This window comes from Mchenga conophoros, linkage group LG23, assembly GCF_057382185.1.
Source record: "Mchenga conophoros isolate Kocher_MC1m ecotype Shallow Benthic linkage group LG23, M_conophoros_male_GT1.1, whole genome shotgun sequence".
Lineage (NCBI taxonomy): Eukaryota > Metazoa > Chordata > Actinopteri > Cichliformes > Cichlidae > Mchenga > Mchenga conophoros.
Genome location: NC_140547.1, coordinates 9,897,375 through 9,922,911, shown reverse-complemented (window position 1 = coordinate 9,922,911; position 25,537 = coordinate 9,897,375). Strand labels below are relative to the sequence as shown.

At 42.4% G+C, this 25,537-nt stretch overlaps 2 protein-coding genes across 5 annotated transcripts in view; one reads left to right on the top strand and one right to left on the bottom strand.

The window, feature by feature from the left end:
* The first annotated feature begins 805 nt into the window (after positions 1 to 805).
* Positions 806 to 5,714, top strand: LOC146546691 (retinoschisin-like). The gene is made up of 6 exons (XM_085263652.1): positions 806 to 936; positions 1,253 to 1,278; positions 1,374 to 1,572; positions 3,367 to 3,508; positions 3,594 to 3,789; positions 5,249 to 5,714. The coding sequence occupies exons 1-6, from the start codon at positions 882 to 884 to the stop codon at positions 5,399 to 5,401; spliced, it is 771 nt and encodes a 256-aa protein (XP_085119778.1). The 5' UTR covers positions 806 to 881; the 3' UTR covers positions 5,402 to 5,714.
* Positions 5,709 to 25,537, bottom strand: part of LOC146546690 (cyclin-dependent kinase-like 5) — a 53,093-nt gene continuing 33,264 nt past the window's right edge. For 2 of the 4 annotated variants that reach the window (XM_085263648.1, XM_085263649.1), the window contains exons 8-19: positions 22,818 to 22,908; positions 22,506 to 22,695; positions 19,002 to 19,082; positions 18,033 to 18,199; positions 15,324 to 16,362; positions 14,799 to 14,900; positions 14,293 to 14,398; positions 11,633 to 11,756; positions 11,311 to 11,416; positions 11,013 to 11,135; positions 9,408 to 9,569; positions 5,709 to 8,864 (exon numbers count right to left, since the gene is read on the bottom strand). In XM_085263648.1, the coding sequence (XP_085119774.1) occupies positions 8,505 to 8,864; positions 9,408 to 9,569; positions 11,013 to 11,135; positions 11,311 to 11,416; positions 11,633 to 11,756; positions 14,293 to 14,398; positions 14,799 to 14,900; positions 15,324 to 16,362; positions 18,033 to 18,199; positions 19,002 to 19,082; positions 22,506 to 22,695; positions 22,818 to 22,908 (2,651 nt within the window). In that variant the 3' untranslated portion in view covers positions 5,709 to 8,504. The remainder of the gene's footprint in view (positions 8,865 to 9,407; positions 9,570 to 11,012; positions 11,136 to 11,310; positions 11,417 to 11,632; positions 11,757 to 14,292; positions 14,399 to 14,798; positions 14,901 to 15,323; positions 16,363 to 18,032; positions 18,200 to 19,001; positions 19,083 to 22,505; positions 22,696 to 22,817; positions 22,909 to 25,537) is intronic. The other 2 variants (XM_085263651.1, XM_085263650.1) reach the window with 2 other exon arrangements.

The following is a 25,537-nucleotide window of genomic DNA, read 5'->3' as shown; positions in this document are numbered from 1 at the left end:
CGTCACTGCAAAGCTTCAATATTCTAGAAATAAGACTTTTGGAACAATCAACTTGCAACATCTGCCATGGTCATCTTTTTGACCCACATTTAAACAACCAGCTTTTATAAGATTTCAGGCACCTTAGGGCAACTTGTCATGTTATAAATTACAATTATCAGCCAGATAACTGACAAAAACAAGCAGATGTGAGATTACATCCCATCTCTTCATGCTGGGATAACTCTGAATTGTAAGTAACTCTCAAACTTACAAAATTAAAATCTCCGCCTATATTTACAGTAGCCTTTTTAAACAAATTATTAAACTTGTAGGTTGTGAGTTTTATGGATGATGGCAATTGTGGGTAACTGTGATCCATCCCAGTGTAAGTCAAACATATTAAACGAATATTAAAATGTTTGTAACTATTTCTGATTTCTTTGAATTTAAAGTGATTTTTTTGTCATAGACAAACCTGCTGCTTTCAGGCCTATTTGATCATATTTGTTTGTACCCAAACTGAATACTAATTCGCTGGTACTGGTCTGTGTCTAGATATGGCTTACCTAAAGCAGCCTTTATCAGGCACAGATAAATGAAAAAGTATATTTATGATAAAAACAAATGTGTGATGTATAATAGGACCATAAATGACCTTAGTGACAAAATTAGCTTTTTCAACTGAGTGTAAAACCTCAAAGACACCACTGCCATCACGAATGATGCCCACTTTTTATTGATGAGGTGATGACATTCAGTGCAAGAGCACATGAGGGAGGTGTCTAAGGGCCAATAAGGAGCATTAGGTAAGGCCATTGCAGGCCTGTGGATTACAGTAATCCCATCCACTTGCAGTGGGTATCATACACATCTCATTTCAGCACAGCTGAAGAGGAAAGATGGAGATGCCTGCTTGTCGAGCTGCTGTGCTTTTCCTCCTGCTTCTCTCTCAGGGTAAGTCACTGTGCAGCTGATCCTCCCTTAAAATAATCGCAACAGTTATTGTGCCTTTATGATAATGCTAATGGTCCCACAAGTTATTAAAACAGCAGTGCGTAGTACTACACAAAAATGCTGCTGCTGCAAGTGAAATTATAAAGAGGGTAAAAAGCTTTTCCTTGGTGTTTCCTTCATGCAATCCTCAGATGCAATCCAATAATTCATAAGATTGTTTGACATGGTGCTTCTTTTAGGTCATTTTCTTTTTTCTTACACATTTTATTCTATCATCTGCTCTTACGTTTCATGCTTCTGTCAATGGGGTGTATAGCCCTTGTCACTGTTCACTCAGAGGAGGTAAGAAAGAGTCTCAAAAAGGTCTAAAATGTGGTTTAAAAGTCTTAAACTCTGAGAGCAAACTCTCGATTCATTCCACCCTGTGTGATCTCCAGGAGAAGGAGGAGGAGGTCATCCAGGACCTGGACCTGCAGGAGGAGGACCAGGAGGTGATCGAAACCTGGAGCACAAAAGCGAAAGCCTGCACCTGTGACTGCGAATCTGCACGCATCCCTGCTGTCATCCCACCTGTTCCCCCGACCTCACTGCCAACACCGCCACCATCTCAAAGTCACCTGCTGAACTGCATGCCAGGTGAGGACTCCACCTGTGTAGTCCTCTGTCTGTTTCACTTATACTCATGCTGGATGCCCTTTTTTAGGTTTTAAAAAGTGATTAATGGGTTCCCCTTTATACAAAGGACACTAACTTGCAGGAGAAAGTCACGCATGTGAAGATGAATGGTGGGCAGAGTTGTGTCCTGTGGATCTTTATTTAACATCTGTGATGGATCAAACAGCTGATGGAGGCTGGCTGTGTCCTCATGTGCTTTCATGCTGCAGCAGTGCACAATCACCTCTCTGATCTTGCAGTTTTTCAGCCTGTAAGATGAAAGAGGCTTGCACTGAAGGTTAAGAAATGAACAGCTGTGAGGAAGAAGCTTGCACAGGCAAATGCTTTTCAGATAATCTCATTACCTGTGCTGGAATGTGACGAACAGATTAGGGAGCCCAAATAGGCCATGACCTTCACCTATGATACCAGCAAAGGAAGCACACATCAGAAAATGCCCCGATCATCTTCTTCTACCTCATCATGCAAGAGTTCTGATTAGCAAAGTTGGACTATTACACGAGGAAAAGCTGGAAGAGGATACTTTGCTGCGTTCTTAATGTCTTTAAAATGGAATAAACATTTCATTTCAGGCAGCTCTTCTATCACTTCTATCATCCGCTTTTCTGACAGCTTCAAACCAATCCAGTCAGGGGTGAGAGGGAGTAATTTTCATCTGAAGTAACTGATATATTTTTTATTACCTGAAGTCAATTTATCATCATGGAAAAAAGAAAGTAAACCCTGTTTCACTTCTTTGGTTTAACCAACCGGGAAAACCATCTGGTCCTTACCTGGTCTTAAACATTGGGTAAATAATGCATCAGAAGAAGGACGACACATGACATATTCCACCGTGTCATTATTTATTGTGAAACTGCAGAAGCATTATGCAGCAATGACTTGAAATTATTGTTTTCCATATGACTTTATCATTCTGTCATATCACTGCGGAGGGATTTTGTCGCACGCTTCTTCACAGCATTCCTTGAGTTCATTGAGGTTAAGGTGAAAAGCATTAAAGTGAGGCTGAGGTCTGGACTTTGACTCGGCCTTGGCAGCACCTTGATTCCTTGATAGAGATGCTGCTGGGCTTTAATCATTGCCCTGCCTCATGACCCAGTCTTGCGCAAGTTTTAACTGCGGGGCACGTGGCCTCACATCTGCCCCTAGAATATTTTGATATACGGAAGAGCTCACAGTCGACTCAATGACTGCAAGGTGTCCTGGTCCTGTGGCTGCAAAACAAGTCCATTTCATCACCTCTCCACAACAGTGCTGACAGCTGGTGTGAGATCTTTGTGCTGATTTGGTTTTCTGCAAATATGCAGTTGTTGTTTTTTGACAATGTTAATCCAATATTTTGATATTTCGTATTTCTAACATTTTCTACTTTTTATTTTTATTTTTTGTTATTTGATGAGCTTAGCACAACAGTAATTTTGTTGTGCTTGCACAATGTCAGTAAGGTTGTTGGTACCTGTTGCTCACTGCTCGTCTAAGCAAAAGGCATATAGTATAGCATCATGACCACCCCATACAGAACATAACATAGTGTAGTTGCTACCATGTGAACGTGTAATGTTTGTGCTCAGTTAAATCTACCCTGTGCTCTGCTTCAAAACATCAAATGGCATTAAGTCATTTTTAACACAAAAACGAACCAATCGCTGCATCCCAGCTCATTGGAAGTGTTTAGAAAGTTTACTAAGTGTTTATTTTCAGGAATTCATACGATTTAATGCCACAGTAACCTGGAAATGTTTCCTTTCACAGAATGTCCGTACCACAGACCGCTGGGATTTGAATCTGGATCTGTGACCTCAGACCAAATCAGCTGCTCCAGTCAGGACCAGTACACCGGCTGGTACTCCTCCTGGATCCCGAACAAGGCTCGCCTTAACAACCAGGGCTTTGGGTGAGTCAAGGCCACCCAGTCTCCAGTTCGTGTCACACAGCGCACCCCAGATAAACAAATAACTGGGAATGTGAATCTTTGTTAGGTGCGCATGGCTGTCCAAATTCAACGATCAGTACCAGTGGATCCAGATCGACCTGAAGGAGGTGAGCGTGGTGTCGGGTGTCCTCACCCAGGGCCGCTGCGACGCTGATGAGTGGATCACTAAATACAGCATCCAGTACCGCACTTTAGAAACTCTTAACTGGATCTACTACAAAGACCAGACTGGAAATAACAGGGTAGGTACACTAAACAGGAGTCACATATGAAAGCGTCATAATAACTGAGTCCTGTGGCCTTTTTTACCATTTAAATTACCCCCAAAATTTCCACTTTCATTTACTTCAGCATTATTTCTTTGTAATTTGGAAAAACTGAGATCTGTTATTGGGATTACCGTGGCTCAGGGGGTTGGGAAGCTCATCTGTAACCGGAAGGTTGCTGGTTCGATCCCTGGGCTCTCTGTCCTGGTCATTATGTCCTTGGGCAAGACACTTCACCTACCGCCTACTGGTGTTGGCCAGAGGGGCCGATGGCGCGATATGGCAGCCTCTTCCATGAATAGTGGAATTGTAAAGCGCTTTGGGTGCCTTGAAAAGCGCTATATAAATGCAATCCATCATTATTATTAAATTGCAGTAATCTCAGGGTTTATATGTGCAGTTAAACATCTTTACATTGACAGAGAAGGGCATTTCATCTGTCCACCTCACTTATAAAATCTTAAATAACACTGCCCCTAGCTATTTAACAGAACTTATTCATTTGTATAATCCTATAAAAGCATTAAGATCTTCTAACCAGATGCTCTTAATGCAACCCAAGTCTAGGTTGAAAACCAGAGGCGATCGTGCCTTTGCTATTGCAGCTCCTAGACTGTGGAACAACCTCCCTTTTGCCATTCGCTCTTCTGAGACTGTTCAGTCTTTTAAATCTCGTTTAAAGACCCATCTTTTTACTCTGGCTTTGATGTAAGATAGTTTGATTATCATTTGGTTGGTTTCTATGTTTGTCTCGTCTTGCGTTGTGTTTGTCTTATTTTTATTTTTATTTTATGATCAAAACTGTTGTTTTTAAATGTGCTATATAAATTAATTTTGATTTGATTTATGCTCGAAGTGAGCCGCATAAAGCTCACAATATAAAATGAGTTTGAAATCTCTGGCCTACACCAATCAGTACACACTAAAGTGTTTAAATATAGCCAACTAAGAGGCTGTTATATTGTAATTTTATGTGGACCTATTATGCTTTTCTGCTATATATATGGTACTGCTTTAAGTCCTCGTGAATGATTTAGTAGTTCACCACACATAGCTGCTGCCGAGTTTATTTGGCTTGGCTTTCTAAGCTGTCAAAAATATAGGATACTAATATGGTCACATCATGCACATAGCTGTGCAAATCAAAGCTTCTGGTTAATGATGAGAAGCTAATCAGAGTAAAGTTGAGTCAAAGGGAGCTAAAATTGTTTGATTCATATAGTAGATGAACTGAGTGTTTGCACTGTTAATATAAATAAGGATTACAGTACTTTGAACTGTGAAATCATGCAAAGCTATTCAAAGAATAAAACTATGGAGGTGGAAGTAATCATAGAAGGTCCTCTTCATGAGCCTTTTCTGATTATTGTGTGTGTAAATGATACAAAATGAGCACTCTGGATGTTTAAATGCTGTGTACTTTCTTTTTGTTTAGGTCTTCTACGGAAACTCCGATCGCTCTTCCACGGTACAAAACCTGCTGCGCCCGCCTATTGTGGCTCGTTATATACGCCTGCTGCCGCTGGGCTGGCACACCCGCATTGCCATGAGGATGGAGCTGCTGATGTGCATGAACAAATGCACCTGAAGTGTTTCTTACCTCACTGACCATCATTCCCCTGCCAACCCTGTCACTTGCCAAAAGGGGAATATTTGTCTAACACTGTAAGATCCTTTGATACAAGTCTAGTCTGTCCCCATTTGGTGAGGCTCACAGTTCTCTGGGCAGGTGGACATCTCTGGTGTCCTCTGATGGATTATTTGTCTGTATTAAAGTTTCCAAAAGCGCATTGTGCTGTTACGTAAACACCAAACTGTTCCAGATCAAATTGAAATTTGTTACCTTCAATAAAGCAGTTATTAACTGCGTCAGGAAATAAAAAAGCTTCTACATGTTCAGAGTCAAATCAAACGGGCTTGTTTTATTTGAGATTTACTGTTACATATGTAAACATGAATAATCTAAAATTGTTAAGCATTCATCTGGGAGTTTATGCTGTCATGTAAATGCTCTGTTGGGAAAAAAAAAGCAGATAAACACTGACTATGCTACTAATTTGTGTCTGTAATAAAAGCACAAACTTAATACTTGATTTCATTTAAACAGTTGATAAACATCCTCTGTTATAAATATTACCAAACAAGTAGTCACACATCAGTATTAATATAATACACGGTGCTCCTTCAGCGAAACAATAATCCAAAGAGAGAAACGTATCGTGTCAAGTACAGAGTGTGCACAGTCCTTACAGATGCACCACACACAATACGACACGGTCATGTCTGGGCTCAGCGCGTTACAGCAGGAGCCGGCGGGGGCGCCCCCCTCCCTCGTCTTTCAATATTCACACACTGCGCACACGAACATGAAAGTGAGGAAGAATTTACAGAGCAATATTGCTGAGCCACGTAGTCTCTTCAAAGTGCAACATTAAAAAGGTTAGGATTTATTTCTGCCAAGCTACTCTCATGGCACTTTATTTCCAACAGAAAAACAACGTTACAGTACAGATTCTGCCCCCCGCTGCCTTTCCATTTTAAGATTTCTCCAAAGCATATCCCAAGTGGTTCAGTGTGTGCAAACAGTTAAAAATACAGCAGTACAGTGATTCCCAACCAGGGCGAGGATGCTGCAGCTGAAAGAAATACTACAGCTGTGGAAAGAAATGGGCGAACGGTTAATGTTAAAGGAAAGCCGACCTCAGTCAGAAAACAGGTGGGCGATGGTGAAATGGCTAAAGAAAGAAAAGGCCAGAGTACATCGATAATTGGCTGGGATAAGCATATTTTAGCTTCAATTAAAAAAGAGAAGAAGAAAAGAAACTGTTGCAAAAAAATAAAAATTATAACGGCTGATGACGTTCAACTAACAGCTGGAACGGCTAATAGTGGAATAACGGTTGAAAACAGAGAAATAGATAAATGTGAAAAATAGTTCAGCTTAAAGTATTTAATAAATGGGAAAATAGCAGCTGGAAAACATTAAACTAGCTGAAAAAGCTGGAGCTTTTAAATGGATGGTTAGGTGGAAGTAATTAAAATAATGGATAAATAGTTGAAACAGCTAAGTGTAAACTCAAAACAAAATTATTATTTACCCTCAATAAACATGAAGTAATAATTTGGAGTAAAATGCAGCTGAAATTAACAAAATCAAAGGTTTAATTACTCATATAATTGATATTTAAGGAAAATGTGCTTGGTAGAAAAACTGAATGTATACAAATCAAGTAAATGGACGTATGAATGGCCAAACATCTGGTCAGTCAGTCAGTCTGGCTAAAAGGGTTACTAAAAGAGATGCTGTTCCATTACCCTAATACTGACAGTTTAAGTGTATTAAACAAAGAAAACTTGTAATATCCACTTTTAAATATTGTAATGTGTGGAGTTAAATAGCTAACAGGTGGAGGAGTGGTGCTTGGGTTATTTTCACAGGCTGGGAGTCATTGTACCACATACACCCAGAATGGCTTATCTGTTCCTCTAACTGCTGTTACCTTCTAAAAAATAAAGAAATCTACATTTACAGCAGTTAAACTTTAAATGGGGTTTTTTTTGGGTGCATTTCTACATGTTTTTAACAGGTCAAACAAGCAGAACCACTTGGAAGTTAAAAAAAAAAAAAAAATCAAACAACAGAGTCTTTATTGAATCCTGTAGTTTTCAGAGAAAAGCCACTTCCTTTGTTATCAGCTGCAGATGTTTGTTGACGTTTGCTCAAAGCATTGCAGAACATTTGAACACGTTATAATTCATCCGTAAGGGCACGTTAACGCTCCTGCATCTCCTTTGTATAGATACACATTTGTTTTAAACTGTGAGGTTTGCTCTATTTGCGTAACATTGGTTTATATTATGCAAATGGTCATTTACACATACAGTGCATGGAAAAGTCTAAATGTGCCTGACAATCTCAGTCAGAAAACAGGAAATGCAGTGCTTCGATATCTCCCACAGAGGGCGATGTAGGTTAGGCTTTCTGTTAGTTGATGGCACCGTAGTTTCTAAAATGGCTGCACTTAAGACGTAAAACCTAAAATCTTTTCAGAAAAAAGAAAGAAGGAAAAGAGCAATAAAACGTAAGCTTTTAGATTGTCAATTGCAGCTCAGAGAAACTGCACAGGTTATAGCTAGATTTCAACACGGCTGCACTGGCTCGCAGTTGCACATTTGAGCGTCTGTAACCAGTCTGACAGAGCACATCCATAGGCAAGACAGCTTGGACACAGAATTACAATCCTGGACGAGATGAACACGAGATACTGACATTACAAATCTCTATTGTAACAACTGATAAAACTGCATTTGCTTCGAATGCCTTAGATTAGTCTTAAATAATACTACGCAGTAAAATGTACTATATTTCTATATTTAATAGAAACAAAAATACTTACACTTAAAATCTACACTTTATCTATCCATTTATATATATATACACTGAATTTGTAATATATTTACTTTATAATACAAATTATAATCAGAATTACATAGGTATTAATATAAAGTCTATCAAACATGGAAGCTTTAAAAAAATCTGGACGTAAAAAGGCTTTTGGCCTGTTTGCAAGCAGTGTTTGAACTGATGGTTTGGTGTGTGTGTTTGTGTGTGTGTGTGGAGCAGGTGTTACAGGAGGGAGGTGGTAACAGAGGAGTCTGACACACGCGTGAGAGCAGTGGGGCGCTGGAGATCACAGAGCTGTCTCTTTCAGGTCGTTGAGATTTGGCATACGAGATCTGGACGGGCGTCCGAAGCCGTGCCCGTTCTGGCCTCCTTTGATGCTCATTTGCTCCGGGTAGGGGTTGCCCTCGGGGCGGCCCAGGGCGGACGTGTGCCAGCCCGAATCCAGCTGTCCGGGCAGCGGGTACGCTGACTGTCGGGCCTTGAGCTGGGGCGTGCTGACCCCTGAGTGACCCCGGCTCTCGGTGAAACCGCCTTGAGCAGAGGATGAGTTAGGCAGCGGCTGGTAGCGCATGTCAGAAGATGCGGTCTGGTTGGACGATGAGGAGGAAAGGTGCAGGAGCTTGCGCAGCGACTTCAGCGGTTGGCTCTGAAAGACACGACAGAACACAAAATATCAGAGGAAAGAAAAATTGCGCTCACGACAGGTTTAATCCCGTCGATGACGGACGATCAGTCCAGTCAGACAGTCTCTTATGATTACTGCAGGGAAGGGATTAAGGTGTGTCTTTGCTTTTATTAAACACCAACATCTGAGTCACAGTTTATTTGATTACTAAATCATCCTGGACAGACAGGAAAATTGGTAAAATATAAAAGTCTACAACTTATTTGGCTCAGTTACAGTTCAGTTCTTGAAACATTTATACAAAATTTCAATCTTTAGGAGCGAAAAAGAGCATTTTTTCTAGAAGAAATTATCACCCTTTGTGTTCGCCATCTGTTTTTTCTCTCCCTGACATCTTGGTTAGCAGGTGATGCTGATTTGCATTGATTAGATCTTCTAGACGAGGATACCTGCTCTTATTTCTATTTGGCGCTCTCCTCGGGAAGAGCGTATGTAACGAAACGCAGCTCATGAATAAATGTTTAGATCAAGCACTTCACAACAGCGCACGAGGAGAACTCTCACCGAAGAGTGTGAATCGGACAGTTTCTCAGGCGGCCAGTCCTTGTCCCTGTCTCGGTCTTGGTCCCGGTCTCTGCTCTTGTCACGTGACCTGTGGCGGTTGCTCTGGTGACTTGAAGACCTGGAGGACTTTTGGATGACCGTATCCACGCCTTCACTGGAAACCTGTGACACAGAGCACGGAGGTATAATTTACTCATCCAATCACATTTCACACTCATGACTAGGACAGCAGTGCACAATGTTTAGGGCAACATAAAACACTCACATAATCTGCTAAACTGTTTTTATTTATGAAGTTAATTTATATTGTTTCCAACTGGCCTAAGCACTCATTTCTAACAGTTTTTTCTACTTCTGGTTCTGCATGATGTCAGAGAGAATAGGCAATCCCTGCACCTTCTGTTTTTGAGTAGCAGCCAATCAGTAGAAAGGTACCTGAGAGGAAAAGAGAGCTAAAATTGTGCTTTTTAGACATCTAATCAACTTAAATAAGGATTATTTTGAACTGTGAGTCATGCAAAAGCTACTCTATCAGAGTCTGAGCTGGAAATGAGCGTCTTCAGTAAACAGATTTCTGTGTTTCATGTTACCCTTTACATGCGCTCATTCATCACAGACATAAATGTGAAGTTACATCTGATAACCTGCGTTGTTACTTATTGATCTCCAGTGCAGTGAAGAAGAAATAAAAAGAAAACGGACAAAAAACATGCATCAGAAGCCAAACCCCAATGTGTTTGCTGATCTGAGGAAGAGAAGAGAACACTCCACTCGTTTCTGATAAATAAAAGATGTTTTCTGAGCGTAATTCAAACGCAGTTCAAATGATATCCTCTTCATGCAGTAAATGCCGTTTTCCACCGACTCCGAGTCTGACTGCCTGATTCCTCCTCCTGGCCAGATTGCATTTATTTGTGCTCTGTCATCAGCATGTAACCCCCCCCTCCCTGAATCTGAGCAAACTGTCACTTATAAATAGAAACGCAAAGGGAAGAAAGAGCCTCAAACACCTGTTTCATGCTGAACCACCACTGCCACAGAGCTGGCAGCTAGTTTAACACGCCAAAATGTGGTCGCTTTTATATTAAGCAAGTACCATCGTAGCTCCACCATCACTTTGTGATCTTTGCTCTGTAATAAAGTCACGGGTTTAGGTGCACATAGAGAAATTGATCAAATGCCTCTGCATGATGCCGGTAAGCAGTAAAGCTTTGTGAAAACAAGCACGCAAACTCCTGAAACCGTGTGTGCTCAGCTAAAGCCTGAGCGCTCTCGTCCATCCTCAGCTCATAAGCAGAGACATGCTGTTAGGGCCATGGCTGAAATCACTGGCGAGTGATCAGAAGCACAAAAATGACCCGTCAGATCCATCCTTTTAAACCGATTGCAGTCAAGTGCATGCTTTTCTTCAAAGTGGGAGCTTTTTTTTTCTCGAATAGATGGATCCAGCTGGTTTATTGATTCATTCACTCAACTCACCACCAGGAAAACCAGGCTTAAAAATCACACATTAAAACAGTGTTGACCAATGCTGTTAAAGCATGCAATGTTAGATGGGTGACACAGAGGCAGGAGGTGAGTAGGATAGTGTAAAACAGCATGTACCATGGGAGAGGACACTACAGGGAGGACTCTCACAGAGGAACTATGCTTTATGTTATTCTTTGGGCTAAACAGAGGGAAAAGACATTTCTTGATGACAGGAGGCCTTCCATCAGGGACTTCCATCTGTAATTACAGAGGCACATGACTGGTGGTAGAGGTAAACATGATGCACATGACAACAACAACAACAATAAATGGTTTTATATTTCTGTAAAGGTGCCGATGAGGCTCATAGATGGGAAAACACTGCATCCACATGTGGGCGTAAGTCCTCAGACGTACTTCACACACAACATACCATCTGAGATTTCTTCTTTTTCTTCTTTATTGCTCTGAAGAAACCCTGCTTCTCCTTTTCTTTGGAAGGCTCAGAGGCACTCAAGACTACAGTATCTGGGCCAGTCCTGAAATAAAAACAAAGAGTAATGAGCGTGATGTCTCGGCTAAAAAGTTTTAACTCCCAGTAAGAATTTCTGTTAAAAATGCCACGTCATGTGGCCGGTGTGAAATTAAATCTGACGGTATACTGTTCTGACAGCGCCACAGACAGCGAAGAGAATAAACGCTGCTGTTCTTTTGGTGTGAAACTATTTTCGGTCGTGGTTAGAAGATATAATTACCAGGGGTCAAACGCCGGCTGTCGTTTGGAGTGATTCGCCAAACTGCCGCCGTCGCCAGACAAGCCCGAGCCCCGACTCTGACCCCGGCTGTCGTGGAAGGAATTGTCTGGCCGGGGAGACGGGACTGTTCAACAAACACAACAAATGGGTTAATTTACGTCCAATATACAGAGAAATAAACACATAAACACAGGTCATTAGATGTCATAATTCTAGCTCTGACCCAAACATATATCTAAAGTTTAGGCGGGTAATACAAATAAATTAAGATTAAAACATAACTCGAGATTTCCAAAGATACACAACAAAAAACAGGGAATATAATTTAAAAAAGCTGCAAGTAAATAGAAATTTATACCATAACTAACAGTGCTGTAGACTTTAACAGCTGTGACATGTTGGCTTGGCTGCAACATGCCGTGTAAACATCGGAAATTGATTGGCACACGCAAAAGACCTCAGCGAACTGAAAATGTAACAGACTGCAATTGTATCAAACTTGTGCATTTCGCTAATGCGATCGATGGTGTTCTGTTTCGATTAGATGTTTTACTTTTCTCTCTTTTGACCTTCCTCTTCCTTTCAATAAAAGCAACCCAATTTTCTTCGGGGCCAACCTTCGGGATCAATAAAGTTTATTGAATTGAATTGAATTGAAAGCGTTCCTCAAGATTTTTCTCCAAGTACGACTTGACACACCAGTGCAAACAACAATGGCGCCCACAAAGGCTCCTGTGCAGTTCCATAAGTTAGACTTTAAAGCAAATTCATACACTAAAGTAATCGTGTGTCAAACTCAAACATTGGCCGCCCCCAAAAATGCTAAAGAAGCGAATATAAAAATACCCTGATGGAGTTTTTGCGTCCCTCGTATTATGGAAATGGACTAATGCCAAACAATGCACAAATTTCCGTATGGTTTAACTCATTTTCAGCAAACCAGATCTTATTCCATTTTAATGCTAATGCACAGGTGTAGCATCTTGAATGAGTTACGTGTGTAGAGCAGCAACGGTTAGCAACAACTATGGCGAAGTCCTGTTCAGACCACAGACTGTATAAATGTGAAGCAAAGAAGTGCTTATTATTGCATCCTTTCTGCTTGTAAAAAGAAGTTTGGCCGTACTGAAGTCTATGAGGAAAAAACAGCCCTTTGGATCTTTACTGCGCTTGGTCTAAATTCCATTTTTGTCTAATACAAAATAATTTTGCAAGTCATGGTCCCTTTTAGGAGGATTAAGCCGGGTAACATTACCAGGAGGGCAATAACGCTCAGCTTAAGGCTTCGCAAAGGGACGCTCTTCAATTTTCAGTGGAAGATTCTGCAGTGCCCAAAGGCAACCACATTCAGAAACACGCTTGAAGAGTCTGCATCACACTTTTGTCCCCAACAATCACAAAATCATCCCAAAGCTGAAGTGACTCCCTGAGATATCTAAAGGAGAGCGTCCAGTTGACCGTAGCGGTGGTACATGCAGTCTTTGCTAGCTCACGGTGTGCTCACCACCTACTACATTTCGCCCTGTTTGGCTCACTGTAATTTCACCTTCTTCCTCAAGATTATACTCCAGTTGAAATGTCACTATTGTGATACAATGGAGCCAGTCCTCATGTCTGAATAGCCACACATGGCTTGGTCTTAAAATAGCTGCTGCCTCAAGGACACTACTTTAAAGAGGAAGTTGAACACATTAGCATCAGATGTTCTTTCCATTATAGCATACTGTGCACTCCAAAACAGTGGCAAGCACATCTTTTAATAAGTTATCTCAGTCAGTCAAAACTCTTAAGCCTGCTTTCAGCAGCTTCCTGACATATTGTAATTAGGTTTGAGTAAAAAGTTCCAGGACGGGCTTAAAAGAATGAAACACGATTCCTTTTGATCAGTCTCCTGTTGATCATCCTCTTGTGCACCACTGGATCATTTTCAGTGCTGCTATTATTTTTTAGATCTCTGTCTCCTTGTACTTCTGCAGTGTGTGCTGAATCTCCTCCAACATGTCAAAACTGTGATCCTTTAACTTGATTTTAATTTTTGGAAAGTGGACAAAACCACAGCGAGGCAAATCTGGTGGAAATGGCTGCAAACTGCTTAGCTGTCGCTGGAAACCCAGCTCTCATCGCCAGCGGTTATCTTGTGAAATTCCAGTCGGTTTGAAACACAAGTTTTATGCTCTCTTCTCAAGTTTGAGGTGTGTGGTGAAATAGCCGAGTGCACAGTGGAAGCGGTAAGAACAGAACTTCCAGAGAGTGGGCTAAAAATAGCAGCTGTCTGGACATGCCCGCGAAGATGACCTCGAACTGGAGATCAGCCAAATTTAATTTAGGGAAGGCTTTTGATTTTGAATGGGCCCACTGCCCGACCGTTTTAATCAACTGCTATGAAATCTACAGACATTAGAGGATGAAGATCACCGAGTCTGGTGATAAGATGGCTATTTTTAGTTTTGAGTGAAACAGCTGTATTTCTCTCTAACTTAGTGTAGACATCTCAAGAATCTGCAATAATATAATAATTCTCTATATAGAAGCAGCTGATCAGTGATTAGTAAAAAATAATATTCCCTCTAGTGATGTGTCTGGAGTTAATCTTCCCCCCTTACTGCAGCAATGAAAGCGAGAAAGCCACAGCCATAAATATCACTCCTGATTAAACCAACCTCTGTAGAAGCTGCCCACCCGCCTTGGCATGGATTCGCTGTAGATGTTGCGGTTCTCTTTGGAAGAACCCCCATCTTCTGTTTGCTGGTCATGATATAAGCCAACCTGAGTCACAACAGAGAAACTTATGACATAAAATCTCCGAGGCTGCCTGCTTTGCATGCCTCTCTGTCTGAAACGATACCTTTATTTACCTGAAGGGACAGAAAAATAAGGTGGGGGCGTATTGATTTATGATTGGCCGTTATAATAAAACATCTGTGCGGGCTATAAATGTAGCCCAGAACTGAAATGCGATGCGATGACGAGCTCGACTGCACTACCATAAGAAGTCACATTAGAGGGAAGCAAAGCACACAGAGAAAATGAAGAGGCATCTGATGCAGGAGAGACAGAGAAAAAAGAGAAAGAGAGAGCAGTTCATGACAGCAGTATCCACCCACATCCGCGCGCTCGGAAGACTGGATGTGGGTGGGGAATGGTGGGTGCAGGCAGAATGTCGGACCTCGCTTTTTTTCCGCTGTGTGTGAAAAGATGCGGTGTTGTCCCTTGTGGAGTCCCTTATTGGAGGTCTGCTGTGGGTGACCTCAGTGGGTGCCTGTTCGTTCTGTTAATGGAGACATGATGAAGCATGAAGTGAGCTCAGCATTGCAGCACATACAAATACACACATGGTATATATATACTATATGTGTGTATACAGTATATATAAATATACGGGTAGCATGATTCACTGCATGTCCTAAAAAGAAAGCCACACTCTTAGCACCTCAAATGTTCACAGATGAAGCTGCAGCTATGCTAATCCTGCCTTTCCAATTCATTATAAACCTGGGACACAAGATCTGGCTGAGAACCTAAACACACACCATGTTTTCAGACGCCACCAGAATAAGTCCTGGCTGCGTCACTGGACAAACTGAGACTGAGGCAGAGCCGTCCAACAAAACCTGGTGTAGGCATTTGTTATGATTACATCCTGAAGGCTTTCCCTAAAGCTGGAGAGTTTTGATGTGGGCTGAGGACTGACCCTGCTCATGTCTTCTTCTCTGGAGGAGCCCCCAGAGTGGCGAGGCAGTGTGCGGTGCTGCAGCTGTGGGGACAGGAGCTGGAGGCTGCTGGCTCTGGTGGGTATTCCCTGCCCGACCAACAGTCCCTCGTCTCCCCCGTGCGTCCTCTGGTGATCCCTCCGTACGTACATGGAGTGGCGGTGTGGCCTCTGCTGGGAGGAGAAGGGGCTGGTGTATCCCTGACCATAAGACAGAGGGTCATGTGGGGCAGAGAGAGAATGGGAATGGCTCCTTTCACTCTCCCCGGGATCCAGGGAGTCTGGTGACTTGGACTCCTCTGAAGTTTTATGGCGGGTGGAGGAGCGCCTGTAGGAGGAGTCCAGAGTGTTGCTCTCTCTCTCTGAGCGCATGCTTCCTCGGCCACCTGTGCCAGGTCCCAGCCTCTCCACTCGGCGGGCCGCTGGGCTGCCCGGAGCTGTGAGGTCGAGGCAGCTGGAAGGAAAATAGCGAGACGTGGTTTCATCTGCATAAAGATGCACATCATTTAAGTTCCCCACTGACTTGGCATCGCTAAGCGTGCCATAGCTCTTGGACAAGTTCAGGTAGGCAAACTTAGAGGAGGATGGCGTGGAGCTGTGGGACTCCATGTAGTTGTGTCGGCTGTGTTTGTCCCCTGACTGAAGCGTGTTGGTCTTCCCTTCTACAAAAGAGTGGCGGTTCTGCTGTGAGCGGAAGTTGGATTTGAGGTACTTCGCCCCTGGGCCATCTGACACCTTGGACCCCAAGTTCATCTCAAAGTCGCCCTTGGACTTGGTCTCACCGGGGCTGAGCAGATGAGGCAGGTTGCTGCTGGCCAGGTCCATGCTGCAGGCGGTGGAGTGGTTGAAGATCTGCGGCTGGTAGTTCTTAGGATGCAGTGTGGGGCTGAGGTTGATGGCTGCAGACATGTTGCCGTTGAGAAAGCTGTCGTTGTTGGGGTGGAGGTCTTCATGTCGGGGTAAGCTGGAGCACTCTCTGCTGCTGGAGCGGTGGCTTCCTGAGCTCTTTCCCCCATGGCTCCTAAGGAAAAGCAGAGACAAAAACATGTAATAATGAACTCAGTGGCAGCAAAGGTACCACTTACTGCATTTAATAAGGAAAGGTGTTCCACAGGGATCAATTGCAAGACCCCTGTTCTTCCCAATACATATGAATGACATGAAACCTGCAGTTTATTATGAGCTTTTTTCTGTGTGTCGATGATTCATCCCTGGTGGTGAGGGTGTTTGACACAGTGGATTTTTTAGTAAAGTAGAGTGGATGTTAACCCTTTAAAGCCGGTCGGAGCGGGCACGCTCCGTTTTGCATAACTTTTTTAAAATCCCGGTAGCACTGCAACCACGTGAGCTAGCGCAATAATTTTTTTTACATATGAAACCGGAGGAGTTGTACCTACATCTCATGCCATCAGCTTGTCCTAGGTTACAGTTTCCTTCCACATATGGCTTTGCAAAAATTGCATAAAAAGCACTTGCAGCAACAAAAACATAATATTCCAGAAACATGCTTTGCCAATCCGTACAGCTGTTTGTAACACTTCCTATGTCCATCAGCGTGAACTATTGCATGACCTGCCCGAAACCGGAAGTGACGTCATTTTGCGGAAATGTAGTTTTGTACCATCAGGGCCTTATGAGCCTATACTGGTGTTTTTAAAAGTTATGTTTGACTTTATGACTTTCTGTGTCGTTTCTGGGATGCTTAGGACTCATATTGCACTGCTGGAAATAGTTTATTTTGATGCATATGCTGTTTTTTTGCAAATTTGCGTTATAATATTTATTTTCATTTTTCCTGCAGTGTATAAAAATTGGTGTATTTCAAAAATAAAACTATGAAGACACTTAAAATAAATTTCCTGTGGTGGGAAACTATTTTGTGCAACTTTTTGTATTTACAGTTTTGAGGGATAAGCCTCTTAAATTTCTCTAACTAGAAATATATGTTAAAAAAAACAAAAACGATTTTCAAATATTTTGTAGTTTATTGCACTTTTTTGCAATTTATGTAATTACTGTGCACTTAATGCAGACATATTATTAAAATTTGGGCTATAATGGTTGTATTGATGTATATCAACTTAAAATACTCCCAAAAATGGCTCTACAGCATGTAAAAATATAATATAAGCTCTGGCGGACTTGGTTCTATGGTAGGTCTTAAAGGGTTAAGTATATAGCTAAAAGAGTCTCACTTGATGCTGTCACATTATATTGTCACTCAGTGACTATCATGGCCAAACACTGCAATAGAAATTTTAAAAACATCAGCTATTTATTTTTATTTATTGGATGAGGTTTGGTGTAAGTGCAGGGTGATGAAAGAATATGAGTAGCATAAAGTACATCAAAACCTCCCAAAAGACTAGATATAAAAATCTTAATTCACTGTTGTCTTGGTAATATGAACAGCAAAGAAAAATGAAGTGATGAAAAGTTTCCAAAAACAAGGTCTTTATTTCAATATGTAAATAGCGTTAGTTAAAATTTAGGAAACAAAAGTGCACTGAGATGCAGAATAATTACAGACTGAACCAGAAAGACAATATATGAATTATCCTGAAATATTCTGTCAAATGTTGCTGGATGGTGGCTGCTGATTAAAAACATCTGGCAGCATTTGTTCATGAAACGACCCATTAATACATCTACACTGGCAAGCTTTCCCCAAATATAGTGCTCACTGCTGACCTGCTGGGGGTAGTGTTGTCTCCGTGGTGAGGTTTTCTCTTAGAGGAGCGTACAGGTGTGGGTGTGGGTGGCCCAGGCCGCTCCACCATCCGCAGGGTCTGGAAGGCGTGGTGGTTCAGGCTCTGCTCTGTGAGAAAGCGCTCGGTGGGGTTCAGGAGCAGCATGTTCTAAACCACAAACCACACAGATGGAGCCCGTGAGCGCTGAAGACACCCCGAACATGCAGACCTCTCAAACAAACCGAAACAGTCGTGCTACTATGAATCATCGCCATTATCATAAAAGTCAAGCTGCTGCCGCATTTAATTGTGTCTCACAGTCACCAAACGAGCCAAACAATGATGTGAAATGTGATTTGTGACATTTGCTTTTTCTTACCCAAATAATGTGTTTAATAGTCTCTCTGAACTCACTTTAATGTATGAACAAACTCAAACTGAAATCTGGATGCAGCTTTGTTTTTGAATAACACAAATATACAGTGGAAGCTACATTTTGGGTCAACATCAGAAGCTCTTTGGTAGCCGTGCAGCTCAGCGTTAACGATTAGCAAACAAACGTTATTAAATTGTATCTGAACTCAACACAAAAAAGCCTGATTAGTTCTTAGAGAGACGCCTGTCCTTGCTTAAGTCAGTCCTGAGATGGCATCATCATCATCATGTTAGCGGTGAGTCATTATCTGCTGGGAAAAGCGCAAGAGCACAAGCACAGCCTACATTCTTGACATGGAGCTCCTGTTTACAGTGTAGACACAGCAATAACAGCAGTGGAACCAGGATATGAGCTGAGAGATGCCGAAGCAGGGAGGAGGCACCGTGCAGTCACGACGTAAACACCGTGATAATGATGCAACTATCAGATGTCTAGTTTATGAAAATTATTGTGGTTAACTGGACGTTTTCACGATACTCTGAAAACAGACAAAAGTTAAGAATAAAACCATTAAAGTCGCTCAGCTCGCCTCACCTTCAGCAGGTCGAGCAGGGCTGCGTCGATGATTCCCAGGTATCTCCGCTCCAAGGTTTGAGGGTGACTCACAGTAGGAAACTGCAACATTAGCAGAGACAGTGGATAATGGTACAGTCAAAAAACTTTCATGTCATAAATAAGAAAATACTCCATATAGTTCCACTTGTCCACAACTTCAAGCAGTTGCTCTATGCCCCACATGTGGATAACCACCTTGATGATAACCACCATAAATAAGTGGAAAATAAGACGCTTTTACTAAACAACAGCATCAAATGTCCTTAGTGATCGATCGTCAGTATGAGAGTATCCTGAGGTTAAAGTGTCTTCCTCTTTTAGAGACCTGACCATATCAAATGTTAATAATGCTATTTACAATGGGGGAAGTAATTATTTGAACCCTTGCTGAATTTGTAAGTTTGGTCACTTACACAAAAACACGAAGAGCCTCTGATTTTTATGGTGGTTTCATTTTAATGGACAGAGACAAAATCATGGAATGAATGGAATCAAAGGTTATCAGTTATCAGACTTATGGTTGTTTCTTAGATTAAAATACATGGGGTTTTAGTAGGCAGCACAGTGGTGCAGTGGTTAGCACTACTGCCTCAGGTTCTGGGTTTGAATCCACTGACCGCCTGAGGCCTCTGTGTGTGGCGGTTGCATGTTCATCCTTGTCTGTGTGGGTTTTTGATTAACTGGTGACTCTAAAGTGGTTTCACTGTAGGTGTGAAGTGGATCAGAGGAAGATGGATGAATGTATGGATGGAATTATAGTTGAGTTGTACCATCCCTCCCTGAAAAATGATTGCCCCCCTTTTGCTCCCCTGTCAGTGTCACTGAACTGGAGTATTGTTAATCCAGCAGGGGATCAAAGTATAAACAGCACCAGTGGTGTAACGTAACAAGTACTTCACTGAAGTACAGTTCTGATGTACTTGTCGTTTTTTTAAAGGTATTTTTATGCTATACTTTCTTCTACTCCCCTGTATTTTCAACACCACTATACATATTGTCCCTTGTACTCCAACCTATTTATTTTAAAGCTTTACTTATTTATTATATTGCATATTTTAAAATATAAAACTGCTAACGTATCATGCTGTTATAACAGATACAGCCACCCAGGAGTATTTCAATTCAATTAATCTCCAGCTGCAACACTATGGTGTGCAGCATTATTTAATCAGAACTAAGATCACTTGCATATTAAATATTTTTATTTTAGACACCTTCATCGTATTTTAAATTAAACCTTCCTGTTATTACTTGAATGTCTTTATCATCTTTACTTCAGTAAAGAGTCTAAATACATGAAAGTTAAAATATAGTTAAAATATGATTGTTTCTGAAGTAAGTTTTCATGCCGGAGAGCACAAGACTTCTGGAACAATGTCCTTTAGACAGATGAGAACAAAATCAATATGTTTGGCTAAAATGCACAGCACCATGTTTGCAGAAAACCACTACCTCATAAAAACTATCAGGCATGGTAAATGGCCTGTATTTGTACAGCGCTTTACTTAGTCCCTAAGGACCCCAAAGCGCTTTACACTACATTCAGTCATTCACCCATTGATGATGGCAAGCTACATTGTAGCCACAGCTGCCCTGGGGCGCACTGACAGAGGCGAGGCTGCCAGACACTGACGCCACTGGGCCCTCTGACCACCCCCAGTAGGCAACAGGTGAAGTGTCTTGCCCAAGGACACAATGACAGAGACTGTCGGAACCGGGGCTCGAACCGGCAACCTTCCGATTACAAGACGAACTGCCAACTCTTGAGCCACGATGATGATGATGGTGAAGGGGTGATGATTTGGGCTCGTTTAGCACCCACAAGCTCTGGGTACCTTATGGTCAGTGAGTCGCACATGAACTCCTCTGTATACCAAAGTACTCTAGAGTCAAATGTGAGGCCATCTGTCCCACAGCTAAAGCCTGGCACAAACTGAGTCACACAACAGGAACACGATTCCAAGCAAGATTCATGGAAATGGAATGGTCCAATCAAAGGCCATGTGCTGTGTCTGGACCTTAACAGAGCGGATGCGTGTAAACCTAAAAGAACTGAAGCAATGTTGTCAAGAAGGATAAAAATCCTCCACAGTGACACTAATTACTTCACCTTATTGCTAATAAAGGTAGCTGACAAGCTATCAGTACATAGGGCTGCACATGACCCAGTGTTTTCTTCACCAATTCACACTCTGCCTCATTCTTGGTCCCCTGAATGCTACCCAATAAAAAAGAAACTCCTGAAATTGTAGCCCTATCTTGTGAGTTCTTGTTACCTTATATTTTAATATCGGTGTTGTTGTCGAACATCGTTTACTTGTTGTCTCCTGTGACAGGTTTGTTTGTATCTCTGTATAATCGGATTTGGTATTGAAGAAATCTTTTTCTAAGCTTGATTGGAAAATCCTGTAACCATGACAATGCTTTGGTGAACTCTTTTAGAAATGCCCAAATACACAACTTGTGATTTCAACCACGTGCAAATCCTCCATTGTCAACCTTTCATTTCTAATAGAATTTTTCCTCTGAATATTTTGAATTTGCCGTTTGCAGGCGGAAAAAAAGAGTCCAGAAGCCGTTCTTTTTACATCACACATTTCTGAGTGTTACAGAAAAGCACATCGTAGGTGGGAAACGTGATGAAACAACCATCAAGCGTCCTCTGTTCACTCAAAAGTGTCGTGTGGTTTCTTGTTGGTCTGATTTATTTTAATAAAAACAGCATGCGTGTTTCCATCAAACACTATTTCTCCCCTCTCGTGGTGTTAATAGGATGATCTGACTGTGAGCGATAATGTGCAGGGATCAGCGAAGTTTGCAGGATCTCATTTAAATGACAACAAGCACATAAATGTGGAGGTAGAGCTCGTTTTTTTTCCCCTTGAGCAAGTACTAACAATAGCAGGCGCTTTTTTTTTTTTTTAAGAAACAGACACGGCCAACGTGTGCCTGTCTTTACCGGAGCAAGGATTTTACTGAGGAACAACAACTTGGGTGTTTAAGAGGTGGATAGAAGCTGAAAATTCAAGGTGTAGACCGTAAAGCGTTTCACTTATTATGCAGCTTAATCAAGAAGTGGTCTTATCACTGGGTATTCACTGCCAGGCATTCACAGAGGGGGAGTTTGCTAACTAATAATTAAATCCTGGGTTGTGGGCAGTGAGGCGAAGGGAAGGACGACCCAGGTCTGCTGCACCACCAGCCTGCCACAGAAGACTTATCACAGCCTTCCTTCACAGTGCATACAGGATACATGATACACGATGAGTCATTGTGATCCAGTCAGTCACGGCACAGCAAACTCAGCCAGAAAAAGAAGAAGAAGAAGGAGAAGAGAGTGTACAGAGAAAATAAATAAGGGAAGAAGAAACAGAGGAGGAGGCCTTAAGAGACAGCAAGGAGAGAGAGGAAAGAAAAGCAGTGATAAGAGCAGCATGGAGGGATGGGTCAGCAGAGTATGGGGGGGGGGGGGCCTGAAGTTACCCTCAGCCCGTGGAAGCGAGGGTTGTTATAGAAGAGCTTCATCTGCTCTGGTGGCAGGGGTCCCAGCACTTTCTGGATGGTAAAGAGCTGGTCGATCTCGCTCTCTCCCGGGAACAGCGGCTGCCCGTCACTCAGCTCTCCTAAGATGCAGCCCACTGACCACATGTCCACCGCCTTCCCGTAAGGAGCCCTGAGACCGCAGATTTAAGAGGGTGGTGAGAGGCCACGCATAATGAGAGCTAATAAGAATTTATGTCAGTGTGGTGACTGGACAGAGCTTAAAGGGAAAACGTAAAAAAATAGCAGGCGTACCCGAGCAGGAGCTCCGGAGACCGGTACCATCTAGTGGCCACATACTCGGTGTAATTGGCGTCAGTCCCCTCAGAGAGATTACGTGCAAAGCCTGGCAAGAGAAGACAGAGAAAGCAATAGGATATGATGAGGAGCTTTTAGTTATGCTCCACATGCTGAGAAACCTAAAAATGAATTTCAGCTGAATGTCTCTCTGGACGCTCATTATGCTTTAAAGCTTTGACTTACAAAGTAGTTTGTAAAGTTAGGTCAGAGACGACGCCAGATGTGATCTTTTTTTCCTGAACACTTTGACAGCAGCAGATCCTGCCTTTTGAATTCTTCAGCTGATTAATGTGAGATGCTTTTTTGGCTGCACAAGCATCGAAGCACACCTTTAGAGCCTCTAGCTCTCTTACATACATATAGACACGTTCCAGTTTAATATTCATGTTGGTATGTTTTATTGCCAATTACTCACATAACCAACAGATACAGGGTGACTGCATCTTCAACATTTTTTGCAGCTTGTCTGCACTTTGGCACTCGTGCATTTAGCTTATTCAGTTATTTTAACTGTTTTAGTTTGTTTTCCTATCAATTTGATTACAGTTTTCAAGAACGGTACTCAACATGCTGGGAAATAAGTTTATTTCCAATCAATCTGAGTTTTTTTTTAAATAATATGACTGTTACTGTATATTAAAATAGCTGCCTTCTAGGATTTCTAATTATGATCAAATAATATTAAAAAGTATCCTAATTGAAAGAGACTTCTTCATTCTACATTATATATGGTGCAATGGAAATTTATTAGACCCCCACCAAATGTGAGGTTTATACCACAGCTGTCCTAAATTAACAGTATTAGTAATTACCAAAATGGTTTTTGTGCTGGTATCACTAGTATGCACAAGCCTTTTAATCAAAAGGATTCTCTTACTGCTAAAATGTAATTATTGTTGTCATCCATGCATTTTCTAATTCAATGTTTTTCAAAAAGAAGAAAAAATAGTAAAAAACATTTTTAATTTATTGATTAAGATGCCAAATTATAGTTATTTACTTCCTGGAGACAAAAACTCATTTAAGCGGTTGAGTCTTATGCTTGATTAATTCCAGTGAAATTTTAATTCAAATTAGATCCAGTGTGCTCATTCAGATTAGAGTATAAAAACATGAAGTTGGTAATTTTTACCGTTTATTTTTCATGACAGCTGGCATATAGATATATATATAAAAACACCCAGCACGCCCCTGCGGGCAGTTTATCCTTCAAGCTCGGGTCCTCTACCAGAGGCCTGGGAGCTTGAGGGTCCTGCGCAGTATCTTAGCTGTTCCCAGGACTGCGCTCTTCTGGACAGAGATCTCCGATGTTGTTCCCAGGATCTGCTGGAGCCACTCGCCTAGCTTGGGAGTCACCGCACCTAGTGCTCCGGTTACCACGGGGACCACCGTTACCTTCACCCTCCACATCCTCTCGAGCTCTTCTCTGAGCCCTTGGTATTTCTCCAGCTTCTCGTGTTCCTTCTTCCTGATATTGCTGTCATTCGGAACCGCTACATCGATCACTACGGCCGTCTTCTTCTGTTTGTCTACCACCACTATGTCCGGTTGGTTAGCCACCACCATTTTGTCCGTCTGTATCTGAAGTCCCACAGGATCTTAGCTCGGTCATTCTCCACCACCCTTGGGGGCATCTCCCATTTTGACCTCGGGACTTCCAGGTTATACTCGGCACAGATGTTCCTGTACACTATGCCGGCCACTTGGTTATGGCGTTCCATGTATGCCTTGCCTGCTAGCATCTTGCACCCTGCTGTTATGTGCTGGATTGTCTCTGGGGCATCTTTACACAGCCTGCACCTGGGGTCTTGCCTGGTGTGATAGACCCCAGCCTCTATGGATCTTGTACTCGGAGCTTGTTCTTGTGCTGCCATGATTAGTGCCTCTGTGCTGTCTTTCAGTCCAGCTTTGTCCAGCCACTGGTAGGATTTCTGGATATCAGCCACCTCCTCTATCTGCCGGTGGTACATACCGTGCAGGGGCCTGTCCTTCCATGATGGTTCCTCGTCTCCCTCCTCTTTCTTGGGTTTCTGCTGCCTGAGGTATTCACTGAGCACTCGGTCAGTTGGGGCCATCTTCCCCATGTATTCTTGGATGTTCCTTGTCTCATCCTGGACTGTGGTGCTGACACTCACCAGTCCCCGGCCCCCTTCCTTCCGCTTAGCGTACAGCCTCAGGGTGCTGGACTTGGGGTGAAACCCTCCATGCATGGTAAGGGGCTTTCTTGTCTATATGTCAGTGGCTTCTATCTCCTCCTTTGGCCAGCCTATTACCCCAGCAGGGTACCTGATCACGGGCAGGGCGTGATCAGCTGACTCCTCAGGACTTGCCTGACCCTCTGCAGGTACTTGGTGGTTGCAGCTTTTCTAGCGGCCTCTTCATGGTTCCCATTTGCCTGCGGGATCCCCAGGTACTTGTAACTGTCCTCTATGTCTGCAATGTTGCCTTCTGGTAGTTCAATCCCCTCAGTTCTGACTACCTTCCCTCTCTTTGTTACCATCCGACTACACTTCTCCAGTCCGAACGACATTCCAATGTCATTGCTGTATAGCCTGGTAGTGTGGATCAGTGAATCGATGTCTCGTTCACTCTTGGCATACGGCTTGATGTCATCCATGTGCAGGAGGTGGCTGACAACTGCTCCGTTCCGTAGTCGGTATTCGTAGCCAGTCTTG

Excerpts from the sequence above, each read along its gene's own strand:
- LOC146546691 (XM_085263652.1), top strand. The coding sequence starts at position 882 with ATGGAGATGCCTGCTTGTCGAGCTGCTGTGCTTTTCCTCCTGCTTCTC. Across the intron at positions 937-1,252 it reads CCTCCTGCTTCTCTCTCAGG|CCCTTGTCACTGTTCACTCA; the intron begins GTAAGTCACTGT and ends TGGGGTGTATAG. Across the intron at positions 3,790-5,248 it reads ACCAGACTGGAAATAACAGG|GTCTTCTACGGAAACTCCGA; the intron begins GTAGGTACACTA and ends CTTTTTGTTTAG.